Source organism: Coloeus monedula, assembly GCF_965178545.1.
Source record: "Coloeus monedula genome assembly, chromosome: 3".
Lineage (NCBI taxonomy): Eukaryota > Metazoa > Chordata > Aves > Passeriformes > Corvidae > Coloeus > Coloeus monedula.
In genome coordinates, this window is record NC_138783.1 from 39,043,322 (window position 1) to 39,066,300 (window position 22,979).

General features: G+C 43.5%; 1 protein-coding gene across 1 annotated transcript in view; it reads right to left on the reverse strand.

The window, feature by feature from the left end:
* The window catches only part of MTMR2 (myotubularin related protein 2), a 62,997-nt gene that overhangs the window by 12,815 nt on the left and 27,203 nt on the right, over window positions 1-22,979 (reverse strand). Inside the window, exons 3-7 of the mRNA XM_082277982.1 lie at window positions 12,636-12,711; window positions 9,318-9,412; window positions 9,030-9,140; window positions 6,948-7,049; window positions 6,166-6,249 (exon numbers count right to left, since the gene is read on the reverse strand). Of these exons, the coding sequence (XP_082134108.1) occupies window positions 6,166-6,249; window positions 6,948-7,049; window positions 9,030-9,140; window positions 9,318-9,412; window positions 12,636-12,711 (468 nt within the window). The remainder of the gene's footprint in view (window positions 1-6,165; window positions 6,250-6,947; window positions 7,050-9,029; window positions 9,141-9,317; window positions 9,413-12,635; window positions 12,712-22,979) is intronic.

Below are 22,979 nucleotides of genomic sequence, written 5' to 3' on the forward strand. Positions count from 1 at the left end.
CTCAGCGTGCCGTGATGGGGAAGCCACTCAAGAGCTTCCCAGAGAATAATCTCCAAGTAACACCTGAAGCACAGTGGGGACAACCCTGACAACCTGCAGACGTGGTTTGGCTGATGCTAGGAGAGAACAGACCAACAGGGAGTGGCTGGTGCGGCTGCCTGCAAGGAGAGATTTAAACAGACCCCTGTGGCAGCAGGGGTGAGCTCTGACACAAAGCATCTCTGTGGGGAAGACACATCTGCTGCAGCAAACATGGCCAGGCTGTGAAGCACAGAGTGTGTTTGAGGGCAACATCAACTCTTAGCACAATACACACTTCTGTTCTAATAAACACTACTTCATTTTAAGGGAGAGTGGTGGCACACTGATTACCACTGTCATGGCTCCCACAGGAAATAAATGACAAATCTAACACAAGTCAGACGAGCTGTGATAATTACGGCTGACCCACACAGACTGCAGCCAGTTCCCCATCCCAGTGGTGAGTCACGCTGTCAAAAGAGGTCGTGGTTAGAAATCTGAGGGGAGGCCAGACCTTCTGTCTAATATCAGTCACACACCGTGCTTATGAACCACCCCTGTCCTTTGGCCCTCCCTGGGAAGGCAGTGTTACTACAGGGATCACAAGTACCCCAAAAGCCTGAAGGAAAGCTATTTTTGGAACTGTCTGAAGCTGAAGAATTGGCAGAAACAGTGGGTATACACAGTTCAAGCTTACTGATGGGTAAAACATGCTCAGAGGTCTACCTGCTGCACCCAGCAAGGATGGAATCTGCTGGGTCCACCAGCTCTGCTGCCAGCCAGGGAATAGCAAGACCTCTTGCCAGTGACCAAGCTGTTTACTACCTAGAAGTGGACTAATGGCAAATTAGTTCTCAGTCCTGTCCTAGTAAGTACATGCAATGGATCCATAAACAATTCCTGAAAATTCCACCTCCCCTAAATCTGAATGAAAACTACTCAGTCAGCACAGTCTTGGCAAGAAAAATTGGAGCTAACAAGCAGCTACGTGGAAGAAAGACCCCTTTTCATTTTATCCAACTACTCTACCAATGCTCATGTAGAAGACCAAGGAGTGGGCACTGGAAAGCACCCTCTTCACAGTGCTGGACAGCGTGGCTTCAGCACACACTACTTGGGCCAGAACTGAGCTCTGAAGCTCTCCAAAACTCTGAGTCTTTCAGCTGCCACACACAAATTTGAAGGAAATCTTTCCTCTGCTATAGCCCAGACCAGAAAAATCCATGACAAGCCCCTGAAGAAAGAGAAGATGCTGTGCATCAGCATTCAAATTTCCTTTGACTCTTGGGGAATGTCTGCTTTCCCCTGGCCCAGGAGCTTTGAATCACAGCACCACCCAGAACACTTTGGATTCAGATCGTGACTTTCTCTAAGGACTGGAAGCAAACAGAAGTAAGCCAAGCGGGCTAGAAGAGAAGCTGAATTTGCATCTTCCCTGGAAGTCTGCCATCATGCACTGTAGCTTCTGCATTTATTCGTGCTCCTTCAGATTTGCCCTTCTCCAGCTGGAATCAATAGAAAAAGCCAAACGTGATATAAAGCACACTGGTATTTCCTCATCTAAGATGCATTTCACTGCTTCCCGGTAAGTTGTAAGCACCCAAAATCCTACTATCAAACCAAACTGTTACAGATGTAACTCAATAAGCCTCTGCAGGCTAAGGAGTCGCTCTGGGAGCTGCCTGCCTGTGCACCTGCAGGAGGAACTCAGGCATGCCTCGCTAACAGCAGGCTGTGATCATCCTGAAGCTGCCAGGGCACATGGCATGTCCACATTAGTGACCAGAGACTTCTGCACAGGTCTGTCTTCTTCAGGTAAATTAATGCTGCTAGCAGCTCCTGGTACTAGGGGAATTCATATCTCTGGTGGCTGCCAGAGGGCAAACTGAGGAAGGCAGCAAAGCCACCTCTATAGTGATAAATTAAATGTACCCATGACCGTTCTCACTGAGCCCAGCTGAACCAATGCACCTCACATCCATACTATTAAACTCACTTATCCTCCAGACAGGACAGTTTCTCCAAACTGCCTACTGGTGATCCTTGACTTGCATCACAGTACCTTTGTGCATGGCTAAAGATGCTCAATCATGTTCACTCAAAAGAGGGATGGTAACAGCCTGGTCTGTAGCTATGCCTGAAACTTGCCCCTGTGCTTGGGAACGCTCCTCACAACTTTATCATCTAACCATAGAGACACAGCCTTTGTGTCCTCTCCACATACAAACTAGACTTGTTTTCCCTCTAGATAGTCATTCATGCCTTACTTTAATGACTTGGGTTTGGTTATCACTTGATTTACACTTGATGATGTAGAAGATGGAGTTTCTTTATTTGCAGGGAAAAACTGTTGAAGCCACACCAGCACAGCACTGACACCACCACCTTGCAAAGCACATGGTTAAGGTTAAGCACATGAGGATCCTTCACTGACAGGAAAAAAATAATTCCCTTGCTTTAGTTACGCACAGTCAGATCTCTCTACAGGATTGAGCAGATCCACTCTGAGCTTAGATATGTAAGTGCACCTTGATCTGCAGCAGGCAAGGCAGGGAGGGTCCTGTGTTACACCAGCAGTGCCCCTCTCAAACTTGGTTTGAGCCATGAGATACCAAGGGGCTGAGCACACTGGCTAAGGCACAGCCCTACACCAACACAGCACACAGCTGCAGAGCCAAGCTGGTCCCTCTGCCATTTACTGAGCCCAGGCTGTGTCCACTCAGCACCAGAGAGCTGTGATCTGTTCTGCAGTAGAGACACACCCAGCATAAGCAGGACCTCAGTTAAACCATGGGACATTTAACAGTTCAATCCTCGCTCTACTCCCCTAAGTGACACCCAGCAGTCCTCTGTAGGTTGATGTTATCATGCTCTACCTTTCCCATTCCACTTGTATACTAATGCTGGGCACTTCTTTATCCTCAAAACAGGGCAGTTCTTCCGAGTTATTAGTTTCTCCATGTTTTCTCTGAAAGCAGAAACCACAGCCCTCCACTGTGGCTCCCCGGTAGATATGACCAGAGCACAGGATATTAGACAAGATTGACTCTTGTAGGGAACCATCACACAACTTCACAACCTCTTGTAATATTTTCCAAATGCTTCCCACCTTAATAAGGAAAATAAAGCTTTAAGTTACTCCAAAGGCATCTTAAGGACTTTTGGTTTCAAGTGAGTCTTATTCACTTTGCAATTCTGTTTTATATTCTGCCAGCCCGTGTGTAATAAAAATCAGGGAGCAATTTCAGTTTTAAATTTCATTTGCCACATGTGATTCCATTTACCAACTAAATCTCAAACCTCTCTGAGTTCCTTTTGTTCTTTACAGGTTGTTTATTACTCCCCACAGTTTTACACAATCACAGATTCTTAATAAGTTACATATTTCCATCTTTCCCAAGAATGCTAACAGGAAAGTCAGGGGTTTACTGAATAGCCTTCCTAATTGCTACAAATCATACCACACTCAAACTTGCCATGTCTACCAGTGTGAACATAGATCTTACCATGGATCCTGGTCTAAAAGTCTTTTCTGGATACCTGGTAGTTGGAGTTTATTTTTGCTCCACTCCCCTCTCTGTGTATCCCTGCTCCCACAGGGAAAAGACCTGGCCTAAGATATAGCAAGTTTTTGCCTGGCCATACTGCTGGGCTGCTGATGCCCTAGGCCAGCTCTTCTCTAACAGGTTTTAAACCAATTCCAGGAGGTCCTGCTGACAGTGCATATGTCCTGCTTTTCTGTTTCTGATCACAATTCATACAGTCAGAGACAGGTAATCCCATTATCTGATTTGATGATGCCAGTTTTGTTTCACTGTTAACGAATCCCCGCTGCCATTTCAAGACATAATCCTGATTTACTGTAGTACTTGTTATTGCTTTAGCAGAACCTGCTTGGATTAAGAAAAAAGGCTACGACATTCACACAGATAAACTGAACATCCATAGTTACAACTGCTGGAATTAAATAAACAGACTGAAATACCTAAAAGTTTTGGAGGGGACATAAAGCATCATGTTGCAGGGCCTAAATCAATCTAACAAAAGGGATGAAATTCTCCTCCTGGCCAGATCACAACATAAACATCCACTGCAGTATGGTTTGCCTCTTCTTCAGCAGCTGGTGTTGGTCACTTTTGGAGATAAGGAACTGGAACAGATGGATTGTGTGATCTGGAATGGTAGTGACTGTGGCCCATCATGGGTAAAACTCAGGCTGTGGCTGCAAAAAATCCTGGTTTGGATTCACTTTTGCAGTTACCAATGCAAGGAAATGACTGAGGGCTTTGGCATGTGGACGTTAGTTTGGTTTCTTGACACAGAAGCAGCCAGGCAAAGTTTGTCCTTCCCACTCGCAAACAACACAAAAGCAGGCCACAGCACAAGGACACACTGCAGCAATGCCTCAGCTGGATCATGTTTTACACTCATTTTCTTTACAGAAAGGCCATGAAGAGCTGCAAATCACATGTATGCAAATACGTGTATCCTTTCACCATGTAACCAAATTCCCAACAAATTTAAGGTGCACCAAATCACAGTATTAAAACTAATAAGGACAGAAAAGCTTCTATCAGAAAAACCGACATGCCGGGATTAAGAAAGTGGAATAATCTACATTGAAATTATCTAAAGTCATCCTTTCCTCTTTCCAAGTGTTGTAAAAATGTCTTTTGTACTTCACCTGTTTTAACTGATGCTTGGCTGAGCGAATGCTGCGCTTTCCAGTTGAGATTATTTTGATAGCACAGGTATTCTTTAGTCGTTACTCCAAAGTTCTCAGCCCTATAAAGAAGCACCTTGCTCAAATAGCTTGGGCTGCAAATCCTTCTCTACCAGCAGATCTTCCCATAAAACAACTACCAGGAAAGAGGTAAATTCTAAACAAAGCAATAACTGCTGCATTATCTGGCCTTATAGTCAAGTTGACCTTAGATAGAAAGGGATCACAAACGATTGTGGAGTTTGTCTTGACCAGGATTTTAGATTGTGGCATCTCATTGCAAAAAATACACCTTTTTGCAATGAAGGCAGCATACAGTAAGATACAGTAAGATGCAGTAAGATACATCTCACTTCCCATTAGCAGCCTAGAAGGCAGCGATCTATCTTAGGCAGCTATTTTAGGAGAGAACAGATCACCCCCAACAGCGAAGCGCTCTCTCCCATCTGTTAATGACAGGCCTAGATAACCAATTTAGAAGGCATGCCCAGCTTCTAGAAGACTAGAACCAGAAAAACAAATCCTTAGGTTTTGGATTCCAGGAATGAGACGAACAACTAGGCTAGGACAGAGGTCTGGTTTTGTTTGATTTGATGAGAAAGACCCAAATAAATCTTTAAATTGCGTGGCTTAAAATTTCTTAATTTTACAATGGAAAATTGGTTTTATTCTGGCAGATCTGGAGGAGACAGAAGCTTACTGTGTCCAGGGCAAACATGTCACCAAATCATCCTCTTTCTTCTACTTGACAATTTTATGACAGGAGTGGTTTCATTTTAAAAATCAAAATTCTCCCACCTTTTACCCCAGAGAGGACTATTCAAATTTTTACCACAGTACTCCTAATTGACAGCCTGTCACTTTATGGTCGTTAATACCTTTGATCAGTCTACTCTGGACACACTACAACTGTGTGTTCTAAACTATGGTAAATCACAGTACTCTCTAGGTTGTTCCCTATGCTGAGGAACCACACCTTAGGTAGTGAAGGCATTCTACACTTAATTTCCCCCCCCCCCCCGTTGCTGTTTAAGACAGGAAAACCTGGAAAGAATTAAAGCTAATACAAACAAGCACTGAGGTGTGAAACTCAACAACGGGATGCCTGTACCTGGAACACACACCCTCCATTCCTCACTACCAGCAGCACCTGATCACCAAGCCAAAGCATTAGTTTTTTCTACCAGAGCCTGAAGTCAGCTCTCTGGAGCCTGAGCTGATGTCCATCAGTGGATGCCACCATCTCTAAAGCTGTACTGCTCTCATCAATCACTGCAGTGTGGAGAACAACATCCTAACCCAGCCTGCACAGCATTTGTCAGCAGGCTCATTCTCCGCTCCATGTGACCTGTAATTATATTACTGCACAGACCTCACTCCTGAAGAGGAGAGGCTGAGGAAGGATGTGGCACAATACCCACCTGTCTTCTGTACTCCCAAGTTGGGTCATACACTTTCCATCCATTTTCTGGGAAAACCTCTTTGTACTCAAAGGCAAAAAGTGGCTGAAAGAAAGAAAGAAAATTTACCATTAAGAGCCCACTCAGAGCCCATTTACAGGATGTTTGATATCTCAAACAGCAATTCATGACTGACCATTCTTTTTCCCCACTGCATCACTTTTCTTTTAGGGCTTTATAAAAAAGATTAACACTCTCACTGTAGCAGGTAATTAGTACAACAATATCCTTTACAATATGTCCCTGATCTTCCTTAGCTATTACCTAGTACTTCATGGACAAAAGGAATTTGTTATTAAAGAGAGAAGATAAAACTACTTGGGCAAGAATACTCTTACAGATTAACAACCAGATCCTTTCAACCAGCATTTGAAACAACAATTGCAGTGTCATGACATTAGAGAGCAGAGGGACTGCATTCCAGATTTGGGGCAGTGCAGTCACCATTAGCTGTAAACCCCTGATGGATGTCACTGTGATTTGAGTACTTTCCCTCTGTTACAAGGCTTTATCAGTAAGTCATTTCCCATGCATGAAAGAAGTGCATGGTAATAGACTTTTCCTGTTTCCTACAAGATCTAAACTCCTACAGAATTAAGTTTAAAACAGATTTGAAAACCAGCACTTCCTCTCCTTCAAGAAAATGCACCCCATGTGAATGCTGTATTAAGTAGATGGGACAGAACAAAACAGTTTAGTGCTGCTCTGTGTCTTTTGGCAAAAGCTGAAGAGAAAACACTAACCAGATTATTTGAAACTGGAAAAGCATATTTCATTAGGTTCTCAAATATGGATCGTCTAGTTCTCCCTTCAGGCTTATGAGCAAACCGCAAGTTTCGAATATCCTAGGGAAAAAAGAGGGAAATCAAGTTACAAATTTCTGAACCACTTCAAAATCCAAGGAAAATCCAGAAGCCAGAATTCAAAACAGGGTCACATCACAATGCTCTTTCTAGCACTGATTTAATACTCTACTTTGAACAGTGCTGTATTGCAATGTTGGGCTTGGTTCAGGGGTTGTCTGCAGCCTCCAACAACAGCAGAGCAGCCGAGGAAGGGCACAGCTGTGCCTGACCACAGCATCTTGCCTTCACATGAAGCTCTCCACCTGCTGAAAGTATTGAGGAGAGCCCTGCTCAGGAAAATGCTATGCCTGACCAGCAGGACTTTGTGAGACAGGCCTCCTCGGCTCTCACTGAGCTCTCACGCTGAGCAGTGCCACAAGACCACTGGAGGGGATGGCCTAAAAAAGTACCTCCACAGAGGTACTGCATGTAGAGGGCCCAAGGACAGCCAGTTGGGTGTAAAGCATCCAATGCCATCTCCCTTTAAACTTTCCATCTCTCAGAGCACTCAAGAGGATGTCTTGAAACCAAGAACTCCTCCACTTTGCACAGCAGTACAAAAAGTGGTCCTTCAGGACCTTTCCGTAGTCATCTACAAAACCAAATTTGGAGAGTAAATAAAGCATCTCTAAGTTTTTCCTTGCAGTAAAGAGTCTAAAACCCATCAACAGGAAATGAGCTATCAAGTTCAAGTACATGAAGACAGTAGAGCAAGTCAGAGAATGAGATAAACAGCTGAAGACTTTGCTTCCTTACAGGGATTACATGACTGGTCTCAGACAGAGAACTTTTCAGGATGCAGAAGCTGTATCTGTACCTCTCCATTATTGCACCAAACTGCTATGCATATCCTGGTGAAGCAGGCCGACATATATAAACATGCTATAAAAGGCCAAAACACCCATCTATAGTTTGTGCCTGAGTTTCCCACCCAGGGAAATGATACAGTTCACTCCAAACCTGACCAAGTGTGCTTATGACAAAATGGCTGAGGACTAGGAATCCAGATCAAAACAGGGAACAAATTAGCTTGCCAGCAAAAGCAGCCCACCCTATGTTAGCCAGGGTGGGTTATTACTGCCACAGGACAAGGGAGCAGCTGGATGATTTGGTACAAATTGCAGTAACTGGTCTTGACTCAGCACACCCACAGTCTGCTTAGCTTCCTGGTGCCTCAAAATCACAGCAGTGACCAGAGCAGTTTGGGACTCCTTTTCATTCCTGCATCTGCTCTCATCCAGCAAGTGGCATCCTTTTAGCCTTGAGGGGCTCTGTCAAGCTCTAAGCAGCCCAAGACCGACAAGTTTCTGAATCCAGCTCTTCCTATGTGGTCACTGAGGGAAGCAGAGGGGCCATGCTATCCAGAGATATGAATTTAGGAGGGGAGATGGTGGCTTTATCTTCTTTGTGGGTCTATAACAAGCAGACATGAGGAGGCAAATTGTTAGTTTTTACTGCAGTTTGTATTTCCAGTTATTCCAAGGGCTCTTGAGAGGCACATGTGAAATATGCACTGCCTTGAAAGAAACGAAAGAACAGCCCCGACAAGGACTGAAGGCTACTCACCAGTCCCTCATGGCAAAGCACAGCAACAGGTGGACATGAGCTAATGATTTAGGGGGGAAACGTGCCCCTTTCTTGCTCTTTAAATGCAAATGAGTGACAGGCTTATGGCATTCCACAGCAGCTGGGGTCTACCTAGAATAAGTCTGGTGGGTCACCCTGAAAACTGAGGATGCAGGCTGACACTTCCTTGATGAAGAAAAGCCATTGCCCAGCACAAAGCCTGAAAAAAGGTTTGGACCTCTTCTCAAATGAGTGGAGCTGGAGAATACTGAAAATGACTTTTATCATGTTTTTTGACACCTGTGAAGTCATACTGACTGAAACATTTTGCAGAACTTCCTGCAGTACTACAGAGAAAACCTTTAAAAATATATGTTCCCCTTCCCCTATTGCAAAACACAGATAAAAGTTTACCTTGCATACAATCTCCAGCCCGTATGAATTTTCACCGCGACTGGAAGCACCTCCAATTTTCTCCACTCTGTTGATTACACCTAAAGATGCATCTAGGACAAAAGGAGGGTCCTGTAGACAGTTGAAATTTGTGAGTTTAAAAAGGGGAGGGGGAAAAATCCCCAGCTCCTGCTCCCTTATGTCTATATTCCCAAACATGTAGTTACATTTCAGACAGAATTACTCTCAGACAACACCTAGGTCTAAAGACGGAAAAGGTAACGAAAGCAGATCATTTCAAAAGCTTACCCGTTCCATGCTTTTAAAATACAGTCTATAATTGGTAACAGTAAGGGTTCCTCTGATTGCTCCAGTGAAGGGGCAGATGTAAGTAACATCCTTAGCTTAAAAAAAAAAAAAAAGAAAGAAAGAAAATAAGAAGTTGTTAATTTCACGGTTAATTTATGGGAGAAAAATTATGCCAGCAACAATATTTGGGGGCCCTACCTTGCAGATCATGAAATTAAAACAAGCTTAATGTGGGGTTCTAGCCTAGAGCCTAGAGCTAACATGCAAGTTTCAGTTCAGTGGAGAAGGTAAGTGTTTGGGTAGAAATAGTACCACCACCCAGAATCCTCCATTTGCACAAAACTGCTACCCCTGTCAACAGGCCAGTGTTTGGTGCACACTGTTTGCTCTTATTGCCAGTAGCTGAGAACATGCATGAAAAGAGGAGACCACTCCTGCCTGGATGCACACAATCGAAGCTGACAACAATCTGCATAAAAGCTAAGGATTGTGCCCAAGATGGCTTGTGCCACCTGGGGCAGGAGAAGGCAGTTCTTGTGCTGGCAGGTTTTAGGATGCCTGGGTCCTTCTGTACACCCTTGCATGTGGAGTCAGCCCTGGGATGAAGGCCTTCATGCTAAAAGCCAGCAGAGCTACAGTGATCTGCAGGAGCCATGAATCTATGTAACACCCAGCTGCCGGTGCTCTAGGTCTGAAGTCAGCGATCAAGTTACTCTACACAATTCAATTATTTTTGAGCCTGAGTGATGGTGACTCAAAACAGTCCCCTTCTTAAAAGGCCTCAAATGTTTCTCACTTGTTCCAGCAAAAGGCAAGAGGTGCTGCTGGCTTTCCACAGCAAACACCTCTCCTAACTGCCCTTCTGTTTTATATCAATTAAAAAGGCCAAGATTTAAGTTGTTGCCTCCCCACCTCTACCGCCTACCAGGTCTTCTGCCACTGAGGCAGTTGGCTGGCTGTGTCATGGCAATGGTTTACACTATCACCAACAAGTAATGACACCCCTCAAAAACACAGAGGAGACCCACTGACCAGAGCTGCCAGATCCATGAAAGAATTCCCTGCATCATCTTAATAACCTCAAGCCTCCAAGCTCTAGGGCACCCATTTCGCAAGGGCTGTGTCAGGAGGACCGCTCACCTCCTACCCAGGAGACAGCCACCATGAACATGAGGTATGAGGCTGCTGGGGTGTCAGGATGGGAACCTAAATTTCTTCCACCTTTATCCCATGAGATTTAGCCCAGAGGGAGAAAGAGAAGAAGTCTGCCTTATTCCAGGGCACTGGCAACTCATATAACTAAAACATCCTCACATCAGTTCTGCTTCTGCATTGTCTTCACTGACTCTCGAGATTTGGATGTGGAGAAAGATCCTTAAAATATCAGAAGTGACTAATTCAGAGCAAAATATTTAGCATACAATATCTGGTTAAAAAGAAATAAAAAATATATATATAAACATGCTAGTAATTCCACTATTTATTTATTTGTATAAATTTACACACATTTGTTTGAAGGACAATTAAACACAAAATGCTTATAGCCATTTCTAATTAAACCAAGTGTTTCATTAGTGGCCGATTATTAATCACTTCTTTTCAAAGACTAGTTTGACAGAGGTTTGAAAGCAGACTCAGGAAGCATAACAAGGGTGAGGGCAGCCTGCCTAGTTTTTCCACTGGAGTTCCCATTATTCAAAATGTAATTTCAAAATGTTTTAAAAAACCCCAGCAAAATCCACTAATAAGAAAAGCATGCATTTACATCTGAAAAGGAATAGGATTTCTGGGTAAAGAGGAAAGGTAAGGAACCCCAGGCACGATCTCAAACACTGGCCTTGCCAGCTTGTAAGCCACACCACCTTTCACATTTGCATTTTATTAGCCTGGTTTCCTAAGGAAACAATTTTACTTGATTACACTGCGCATGTACAAATGCACCTCCACACATGGCTTGTCTGACCTTAACCCTGCCACAGCTGTATGATTTCAGCAGTCTCTACTTGATAAACAGGGATCTCCACAGCATTAAAGTGTTCCACTGTTTGTGAGAACAAATGCCAGGTATAATAGAGAGGTTGTAGTACTGCTATCACCACGGGAAAGCCTAATGATCTCAGTCTTTGGTATGTATAAGAGAATACATATGGGAGAAAGAAACCAGAAACCAGATTTACTAATTCCCCTGCTTGTGGAATTCCTGTCTTTTACAGGCCAATCTTACCCTAGATTATTGGGTTGGCTGAAAATATTTTTTCTTCCCTTCCCCGTAAAATACAAGAATTACATTTGCCTTTCTTCACACTTTTAACAGGAAACAATTATTGCTGGTGAATAACAAAGATTTCCTTTTTGCTGCCTTCAGCTTCTTGCTGGAACAGGCAGCTGCTGTCTGGGCTACTCCAAAAGTCACCCAGTCTTCTAGATTTACATGGCTCATCACACCATTTGCCAACAGATAAAACACTGGTAACTCTGATCTCTTAAAACATTCCCTAGGAACCCTTCAAAGTACTGCCTCACTGTCAGAGCCGTGTCTGTGGAGTGAGATAGATATCAGTCTGCAGTGTATGGCTGGAATATGAGTTCAGAGTCCTTAGGAAAGAGGTTGAGAAAAAGATTAATCATTGAGGTAGGTTGTTTGGAGGGTTTTGTGCTTGGTTTTATATTGTTGTCGTTGTTGGGTGCATTTTCTTTGTGAAGTATTTTCAGTTTTTGTTTTTTCAGTATTTTATGTTTAGGACTGAAGCTGCACTCCTCTATACCATCCTAAAAGGAAGGCAACATGTTAAAAAAGTGAATGCAAAATCTTTCAGAGAAAAGTAAACAAGAGGCTTACTCAAGCCTTCAGAACGGAGAGCATCAGCAAATCTGATGCATGTCACAACATCTGGATGAAAAAAGAAAAAACCCATCCCCCATCGCAGTAAGTTCCCTGCAAAAGGACTGTATCCTTTCCTAGAGTCCATGACAGAGATTTGACACACAACTGTGCTGCCTAAGAAGTTACCCTGGGGCAAGGACAAACTGAAACAGTTGATCCATGTCCTCTCAGGAGGCAGCAAATGCAGAGCTGTACAACTCACCCCATCACTCATGGTAAGAGCGTTGAATTGCCTTGTACTTGCCACGTGCTAAAAGAAGACACAGTTACCTTGGCCCAGGTAATGTGCAATAGCTCGATTAATGAAACAACCTGATCATGGTTCCCAAAACATCTGCAAGGTGCTGTTGTTGGACAGTGACCACCAAGATATTTCGCTCTGTGGATATTTTACTGTTTGTCAGCAAACAATAAGGAATTTCCTCTTCACGTACCCATGTCTTTAATGGTTTCCCCAGGTAGCAAAGGCGGCTCTTCCATTTCAGCCAATTTATTAGCCTCCCTCAGGACCTAGGCAAAAGATGCAAGTACAAAGAGAAATTCATTATGTTTTCATAAACCAAGAAGTTTACACCTACAGGTCAACAGTATCAAGGACAACAAATATTCAAAGATTTTGAAGTACTGCCTAGGGTCTCTTCAGAGGTCAACACCAGGCTCTGTGCTTCGGCAGCACACTTCCCAGGTGTCCTTTCATGCTCCAACCTTCTCTTGCCCAGCCCACCATCACAAGTCAAATTCTCTCACAGTTATGTATACAGAGCCAAAGGAATCAGTTCCTTTCCCAGTTGAAGGGCTCAGCGATTACCACAACGGTATCAACTATTCAGCAGAGCAATTTGTAGTTTACGCTGAGGAAAGTTGAAAAGGTCACCTTGGTCACTCCACTGTGCTCAGTGAGGGTCCCACAATTGCAAAAGCCCTGACTGGACTCAGTTAAAAAGGTCCTATTTTGACAGGCATATATAGGAGGTACAGTTCAGATTTTCCTTTTTTCTTTGGCTGCCAAATGACCCCTTCTTCACTTTCCTTTGGGTTCATGCTATACCACGGGGCATGACTTCTCAGATCTATGGTTGCATTTACACAAGAGTTGTCACAAGAACAGCTGCTATCATGAGCAGATGGACATTTTAGGAAAGCATGGCTGTAACTAGGAAAGCGTAACCTGAGTTCTCAACCTGTAAGAACTAGGAGAGAAAAGCCAATATAAGGGATCAAGATTAAGGCTATGTGGTGAAACGCAGATGGATTTAATCATGTTGTCCACGCCTCAAACTGGACAAACGACCACAAGCACAGCAGTACAGGTTGCTCAACCTCTTAATACAGACAGAGAGCAGGTAAGTTAGTCCAGACTCTGCCTCATGCTATAGCAACCACAAAATTTTGAGTTCAAGGTTGGTGTATGTCCCGCCTGGTGAAGACAGGCAGAGGGAGCTCATTGCTGCTCACAACTGAATGTGCAGGCTCACCCAAAATGTTTTCTTTATCATAATGCAAGGAAAGAGAAAGAATTGCTTCAATTTAGAGTCAGGAAATCCCTGCAAAGAAAATTCAAAGACATAGCCCAAAGTAGCATTCTAGAACCTGACACGTCTGTGGTCAACTTTCATGTAGGATCAAGCCAGAGGGAGAGCCTCAGGGAAGAAAAATTCCCTAAACTATGCAAAAAAAATTGGAAACAAACCCAAAGAAAGCCCTTGCCACAATAAGAGCACATTCCAGCATTTTCACACAACAGATTGATGCATAGATGAAAAGATTAACAAGATCAAAGCCTTCTTGAGAACAAGATGTACATTTGAAAAAAAGCATTCAAAAGACTTAGAAAAAAATTAATAATAAAGCAAGTACAGTCCCGACTTCCTAACAGAAACCTCACAACTGCACCCACTTAGACCAGGTCTTAACAGGGAGGTTTCCAGAGCAGCTGGGCTGGGGTCCACAGGATGAGTAAGGAGAGGTCACCACCGACAGAACTCACACTGGCAGCAACTTGCTGGGAAGCTTCTCTTCCCCCACATCAGCAATATCAATAAAAATAAGGTTTTGCTGGTATAACAAGCAGAAATCGATGTTGAGGACTTCTTGTCAGAACAGCTGTGTTGGCCAAAGATCACACACCCCATCAAAGCCCTGACTGAGGGCCTCCCTGACAAAAGCCTGTGATGTAGACCCACTCTCAACTCCTCTGTGTCCAATTTTGTGCTTGAGTAACAGCCCTGAAATTAGCAGGATAACATCTGGATTATGATAAATGAGATGGAGGCTTCTGGCTAATTAGCCCATAAGTGGTGGTCATCTTTTTGGTCTTTTATCTTGGAAGGACATTAGTGAAAATACACTCTGCATTCAGAACACGATCACAGCTTCTTTGAGAAGGTCCGTACCCCACACGGGCAGCAGCTGCTGCCAGGATCATTTCGGTCAACAGCTGGACTTGCTGCTCTCCTGCAGATGTCAGCAGGAGCACGTTCAGCAGTAAACATTTGGGGGACTGGGTTGTATCTTAAGCCAAAACAAATATGAGGTAAGACACACAGAAAGCACTCGGTATGACAAACATCTGCCGAGGCGGCAGAGGTGGGCAGTGCTCAGGTGGGTTTTAAACCCTGTCCTGCAAGTGGGGGAGAGAAGAAGGGAATAAGCAAGCAGTATGAAAGACAAGAACCTCCATGTGAACACCATTCTGTAAAGACAAGGTTGAAAACTTTTTCAATTTAAAAAGTGTCTCTTCTAAGTCTAATAAAATCCATCTGCTCACTCACACTTCTCTGTCCCCAGGGCCAGAGGAAAGGGTCAGCAATCAAACCCGTGCTCACTTCAACACCAGGCAGCAGACGGCTGGCTTCCTGGAAGCACAGCACTTCAAGGTCGGCCTCCTTGCCGCCCCTCTTATTATTTCTTTTTTTTTTTTTTTTGCTACAGTCTTGAGGACTAAACTCATTTTCACCACCCCTCAAGTGACTTCAGCACAATACCTATCTCAGGTAACAAAGCACTGACTCCATGATGATTTCAAAGTCGGTGCAAGCACATAACCCCTGGATAACCATCATCCTTCCCAAGAGGCTGAGACAGACATGGTCAGAAAGCCTAGGACAAACACTTCTCTCTTGTACCAGTCTATGCACTACCTGCTCAGCTCGAGATTTTGAATAAGCCTCTGGCTGGAACATGGACACTTGAAACCCATCCTGGCAGAAGCCAAGAAATGAATGTAGATATTTTCCTGAAACCCACTTCCATCAATGGCTCCTTAAAATTGATTTTGGGAAATGCAATCTGTGTGGGGCTGAAAATACAGGCAGCAGGCACAGGAGAAGACATCTGTGGCACCACTGAAGGACAGGGGCCAGCAGCAGGTAAGAAAAGTGGGTGGATAAGAGAAGAGGAGTTTTGGAAACAGATCAAGGAGAAAGAATGGCATGGGACAATGCACATGAAGCTCTAAGATGACGTCAGTATTATAAATGGGCTCTTTGCTCCTTATATGACTAAGGCAGTGACATGAAAAGCCTTTCCATCTTACTGCCATCCTCCTCTCCCCCTCAAAATCCAAAAATGGTTCATTAAACTGTGAGGAAAATCTTTTTTTGTACATTAGCCTATTTTCAAGACTCTAAAAATAACACTCTTGGGCCCAAATTTAGCCCTCTGCAAGCCTTTCAAAATTAAATTAAGAGCACCAGTAAGGCGAGGAAGCAGGGAAGGGAGCCAGGGACACGACTGCGGCAGCCCGGCTGCAGTGGGGAGACGGCAGCTGCTGATCCATAAATGCTATTGAGGCAGGTACCACATACTCCTGCAGCTGAAATGTGCCACCTCTGTGTGCCTCAGCCTTTTAAATTGTTCTGTGGGAATAACACCAAAGAGTCCTTAGAGATCTGCAATGAAGAGCACATGCAGAGCTGGGCGAATCATTATTACTTAGGAATAGGACCCCAATGACTCTGTCACAACCATCACCAAGATGGTTTCTGTAACAAACAGATACAATGACCAAGAACCAGTGGAATACTCTGCCTTGCCTCTAAGTTCAACAAGGTCTTCGTTATCTTTTCCCCTCAGAAATGTTACGCTTGGTAACTGAATCTCTGGAGGAATGAAGTCTCATTACATACCAGAACAGCCTTTATTTCTGTCTTCTTTTACCAAGTAACATCATCTACCCATCCCACCCGTCAGCAGCTCTCCCTCTAGATGAAACAGCTCTCCAGGAGTCTGAGAATGGGAGTACCTTAGAACCTAAACACAAGTCCTGGCTCAGAGGGTGTGAGGACTTCATGCCACCACCTACCTTTGTCCTCTGCTCAAGCAGTGACTTTGCAGAACAAACCCACACTGTTACATTCAACAACCGCTTCTCTACTCCAGGATCCCACCTTGTGTTTGCACAGTCACCCCTGGCTGGAGGTGCAGAGCTCTCTCATGCCCTCCCAACTACTGCACCCAAGACAGGGAAACTGCTGTTTTGTTGAGGCAACCTCCAGATCTGAGGAACAAAATCATCATCTCTTTGGCTTGCCTGTATGGGGTTAGGGAAAGGGATTTAGGTTCTGCTAAAAAGGTAGGACCGCTGCAATTCAGGGTACTGCAGTTCTGGTACTGCAGTTCTCTACAACCACATGTTCACACTGCTTCCCAACACAGCAGCCAGCATGCTGCTACAAAAATCCCTCTCCTGGCTGATGTCCCTGCACAATTCGTGCATGCAGCTCACCCTGAGCAGCTGCAGCCAGCCTGGGGTGGTACAGAGCTGAACTGCAAGCAAACTCTATGCACAGGGTCTTAGAGGCCTGTGCACCGCTGAACACTGTTCCAGAAGGACCTGAGAGGGTACATGAAGCTCTAAATTCAGGGTTTGCTTTTTGACCATGAACAAAACAGCTGATGTGTTTTCCTCTTGTGCTGCCTGGTGAGGCGCTTGCCTACCAGCGATGTTGCACAGCCTGGCTGACAACCCACATCCTGCTCTGGCTGAGGCCAAGCCAGGCCTGCCTCCTCCCACCCACCCTGCCAGTGCTGTCACTGCTTCTGCATCTAGCTCAGTCAAGATGCCCAGGTCCACTTTATGGCTTTTATAATGGAAGTTTTCCCATAACCTGCATCATTTTGCCAGGACTAGCTTAGGGTGTGACTACAGGAGTGAAGGTGAGTAAAAACTGGGCAAGAGAGAGGGAGTACCTCAGACCAACCAGGGAGAGAGTAACTTTATCCCTGGACACTGCACAAGCCTCCTGATAACAAAGATGCATGAGGAGAGCACCCGAGGCCTCTCCTAGCCATTTTCCAGTTATTCTCTTTTACTTTCTTCTGAATATTTGAGTCCTAAAACCCATAAAGGTCAGATTGTTTGGCTTCTCGCAACTTAAGGGAAGACAGGTTTGTGTTACTAAATTGTTGTGTAACAGTTTTCTCAAGTCTGCAGAGATTCTTCTATCCTGAATCACAATAAAAATGAGCAAAAGGAATCTTTTTTGGCTTAGACAATATTAAAATACACCCTTTTTGTAATTTTTTTTCTTTCCTCTGAGTTAATCTCTCCTTGGTAACCTCCTACACACTCCAAGTCACTCTGCACATTTTGAACAGAGTTATTATGCATAAAGCTGCAGCACTGGTACGACACGTTCAACCCGACAGCACGAACACCTTGCTCCTGTGTTACTCCTTTCCCCAAAACCATGTCTGCTCCATCTTCTGAGAAGACAAGCTCTCCAAGCTGGGAACTGCTTTTGTTCCAGCTACACACAGTCCTCTTCTATGTTTCCTACAGGAGGAAGGCGGTCTCTGAACTGGTCCCTTGACAGAAACATATAAAACTTGCCTGTATAGACAAACATTACACACACACACGAAGTCCCTTTCCTTCTGCAGTCCCTGAACTCAGATTTGGCATGTTTCTGTCTACCTTGTGAGCATACACTGGTCAGAAGCAACAGGTGAAAGATATGGTGCAGGGACAGGAATGTGCATGTTGTACATGTACAAAAACATAGAGAATGAGTAGAGTTTAAAAAATATGTATCTTTTCAAATCAAGTGTGAAACATGGAATCGAAACTCAACAGCCAAGTGACAGGTTTTATCTCCTACAGGAAAATATCTCTCTGATACTTCATATTTAAAGGACTACCTGGGAATATTCTGGTTGTACTTAACATATCTAAACTTTCCTTCCCTCTCTTTTTTTTTTTAATGCCTTTGTCTCAAGAAATGGAAAATGATTAAATTCCCTCCTTAATCATCATTTTTGCCACTTTGCAGGAAGGGTAGTCAGTAAGCTGCAGGAATACCCACTTCACCTAAACCTAGAGATCTACATCTGTGCTGGTCGCCCTAGGCACTCTATACCTGTTGGTGGAAAGCAGGATACCTAGGAGAAGCACCTTTAGCATAGGTACCCTTCTTCCCACTGAAAGCTAAGAACTAGGGTAAAGGAATGTCTGTGCAGACTCAGAAGGGAAAATCCCAACCCTGGTTCTTTCTTGTGGTCAACATAGCAAAACCCAATCTCCTGGACATCCCCTAACAACTGAGCAGTCATATCCTACGCTCTGCAGAGAAGTACAAACGTGCTGTGTGCAGAGAGGCAGCAGGGAATGGGCCAAGTCAGATACAAATACTGCATGAATTTCATTTAAAAAGGCATGGCTCCAAAGCTTGTAGACAGGTTGTCTTAGCTGAGGTATGACAGACAGCTTTTGTGTCAGAGCTGGCTCTTGTCTGCTGTCACAAAGAACCACAAAAGGGAAGTCAGCCTTCCTGCAAAGACTTAGCCATAGGATTACTTTTACATACTCGATTCATTCATTAACTTTGTTTGTAAAGTAATAGCAAAACCTATACACTTACATAACCAATGCTTCTCTGCTTTAAATGCCTTTTGGGGGTCTCAAACCATGTTCACCTATTCCTTCCCCTGAATTGCCCTACCACTGCATCCCTTTCCTCTTTCATGGCTGTTTCCGTCAGTCAATCAACAAAGGACAGTGCCACTATGGCAGGTGCATTAAATTCATCATTACTCCAGTGATGGTGTAAAAATGCCTGAAACAAAACAGATAAAAAAGCTCTTTCGATTCATGCCAGAAAAAAAATCCCCACAGAGGACTAATTCTGTCCAGTTGACATTGACAGAAGCTGCAGGCCTGACACAAATCTGTGCAGAAACAAGATGAGTATGCTTCTTTAGGACAGTTTTTCACAGGTGCATAGGTTTCTTCTCTAAATGAAACATTGCTTGCAACAGGAAAAAGGGCACATTTTTCCTAGCATTTTACTGCTAAGGTGCTTTTGTCCTCTCAGTGCTCAATTATCAGGACCATGGAACAGAAGCCATGCTTACTTGACTGCAAACACTGCACTACTTTGAGGAGAATTTCAGCTGCCATTTATGGCTATTTCAAGTGTACTTTGAGAAGATTTATGTGCAAAGAATCCTACTGGAAATGCAGTAAAACATAAGTCAAGCAAGTAAATGGACTTTGTTGATTATTTTTGAATCATTAAGAATACCACAGAAGAAAGACTATGGGAACGAACAGAAATATCTCTGCCTGCTGAGGCACGGGGACTTTTCTGAGGATTATGACCAGATGGCTCAAAAAACTATGTTAGAGGCATTCAGAGCTGCAAGATATTAATTGCAGGGAAATGCTTTATGTCTTATTCCTTTGGGATATTAAAAGTTCAAAGGGGAAAAGACAAAACACCATGGACACATGGATCATTTAAAAAGAGTACACAAAGAATCAAACATACCGTCCAAATACCACATCAAGCCCATTCAACTCCTAAGAGAGCACTTGGCCAAAGGCAGGCTCCTAGCTTGGTTAAAAAACACCACAAGAGGTACTTAAGTTATCAAAAAATGTTCTGACAACAGATCACGTATTACACTACTCTAAAGACAGTAATAACATACAAAGTACACTGCAACTGCCTTTTAACTATGCCTTCCTGACACAACTGAAAAAACAAATCACAAACTGTGATCTCTACCTACCATATATATTTTGAGAGAGCAAAAAAGGGCTTGAGAAATCACTTGCTTACTTACCACTGTCTTGAAAATCTTTAAAAAGAAGCGGAAGATTATTGTATTTAAAAAAAAGAAATATAGTCCTCAAAGTAATATAAAGGGACTCCTCTGCAGGAGGAAGCAGCCACCACGCAGTGTTTTCCTGGGGTTTTCTGCTTTGTTTTTTCCATGATGTTCTTCTCCACTCAGACTCGAATGTCCAGTGACGAAGAACAGCCTCTCTGGGTTCTCTGGGTTGGTGAATCTCCTGGGGCCTCGCTGCACAGCTACAAGGCAAGGCTTAGCAGCTCAAAGGAACACACTGTTGAGGGCCACTCGTTCAGCCACGGCTGGCTTGTCTCTTCAAGTTTGTATGGCTTGGTGCCTCAAGACAATTCTCTCATTAGGCTCTGACAGAAAGTCGTCATTGACTCAACTCAGCAACACTCCCTGGCACAGAAGGTTGAAGATATTATCTATTCAGACAAGTCCAACATTTTTTAATACAGAACCTTCTTCAGTGCCAAGGGTTCCACATACGTCTCAAACCACAACGCCTCTGTTCTCCATGGGCTGCTCAAAAACTTTGGACAGCACATTAGCTTGACTCTATCCATTATTGTTACTGAATTTTGTTTAGCAAACAACTTATACGTGAAAAGAAGATTAAAAGTTTCAAGGAAACCATTAAACTAGTTCAGTGAAGTTCATATCATCAGTCTTAAGTGACAGAAAAACACTCTGATCAAAAACAGTCATAAATTCTACCAACTAAAGTAAGTTACAGAATACTGCCTCCATTACTAAGAATTTCACTTTTGAGTTTGATACAGGTAATTTATATTTATAATGAGCAAGCAATCATACAGAGGGGAACAAAGATGTTTCATTCCGTGCAAAAACATCTACAGAAAATCAAATCTTGGCAGGCACTGCATGCAATCACAAATTCATGTACTCCCTTTAAATACCATGCTTGTTCATTCCTGCCTGATCTGCCCTTAAATTTACAAAACTGTAACTAACAGGGGGCAGGAGGGAAGCCGCCTCTTACCTGGTTTTACTCAACAAAAAGAAAATTCTTGCATTTTGTAGCTAGGAGAAATATGGCAGTCGATTAGGAAGAGATGAAAATATTTTTCAGAGCATATGAAGGTCATTTGCTCATTCTCCTTAGTTTTCCATTCCTAATAGATGGCAATCATAAATGCTTCCAGAGATTTCTTTCACCGTGCATTACTTCATATTCAAGCACTTAGGTACCTCTATGTAAGAAAAATTAGCAATGTTTGCTGTCTTTGCTCTTTTCTTACTAGATGAGCACTTAGGGAATATTATTTCCACATAAAGGAGACAGAAAACTGACTGCATCTGGCTTTTCCCCTATCTAATTTGCATGAAATCAATAGTTTTCAACCCAGAGGTTGGCTGCTCTGTGAGTTTGTTTCCTTGAAAGGGGGAGGTGCAGAAAAGGACTTATTGGGGAGAGGTGCAAGGAGGGGACCAAGATTTTCCATCTCTTGGGATATTTTAAAATGAAAATCATTATAGTTCTTATGAAATATGCAGCACTTACTATAAACTGGAGTCCTCGAAAAACATGGCAATGGCAGGGGCTAAATTCCAGTCACGGACAGGGCTGTCCTGGTATGACCATGCTTATGGACAAGAGCATCATTCATTCTCCAGAACCAGTCCTTTGTGCCTTTGTTCATCAACAGCTTAATGCTCCAAAGAAAGGAAGCCCATTTCCCACAAGCACACACAGGCAACTCGTTTGGTCAAAATAAGAATTTCAAGATAGTTATTATATTTCCCTGTAAAACTTCCTTCTCTTCTGCTGCTCTTTAAGTCCCTCTGTTTGACACCTTTGATAATGTAAAGCACTGCCTGTTCTTGGATTTGGCCCTTGGACTTCGTGCCTGTGTACAAAGGGACCTATGGAAATGCTAGCAGCAGGTCAGGTAAGGGCCACTTCTGCCTGCATAGCTTCTACCCCTGTACACCCACAAAAACGTGAGGTGCTCCTCCATGTGAGAATGTAATGAAATGTACATTCCATGTGAGAATGTAACGAAGCAATGATGCAGAGAAATACATGGTCAAGTCTTCACACAGCAACAGTAAAAAGATGAACAGTTCATTCAATTTCACTGCTGCATCACCAGCTCACATCTCGCCAAGTGTTTTGTGAAAACAGGTCAATTACCTTCACCATCTGGTGGCTTGTGCAATACAGTCTGTAACTTAATAGGAGTTACAGTCCAGTGCACCGGGAAGGAAAGTTCCCAACACAGAAGACATCTTTGCATTTGCTATGTACTAGGCTGCTTACAGGCAGCCCCGTGCAAAGAGTCAAGGGCTAGTCCAAAACAGGAATATTTATCCCCATATATTATCCTGGAGCTGACTGGCAGGGCAGAAAGTCTTCAACTACCATGGAGGAGCTTAGGCAGAGGTTTTGTCATGATTTAGTGCTTCCACGCTAGCATCACTCACTGACTGAAAAGTCCCTTAAAATAAAAACTGAAAAACATTGCTTAAATGAGTGCCTAGAGTTTAAAACGTTATGTCACTCTCTAAACCCAGCTCTTGTTGAACATGTGTTACACATAACCAAAGCCTGACACACTTCCTGCATTGGCAGGGAGATAGTAATGGAAAAGCTCACTGAGGCTAGTTTTAGTGATTTACAGCAAAGGATGGAGGGGGGGGGATCACATCTTTCTTCAATATGTTTTTCTACTAAC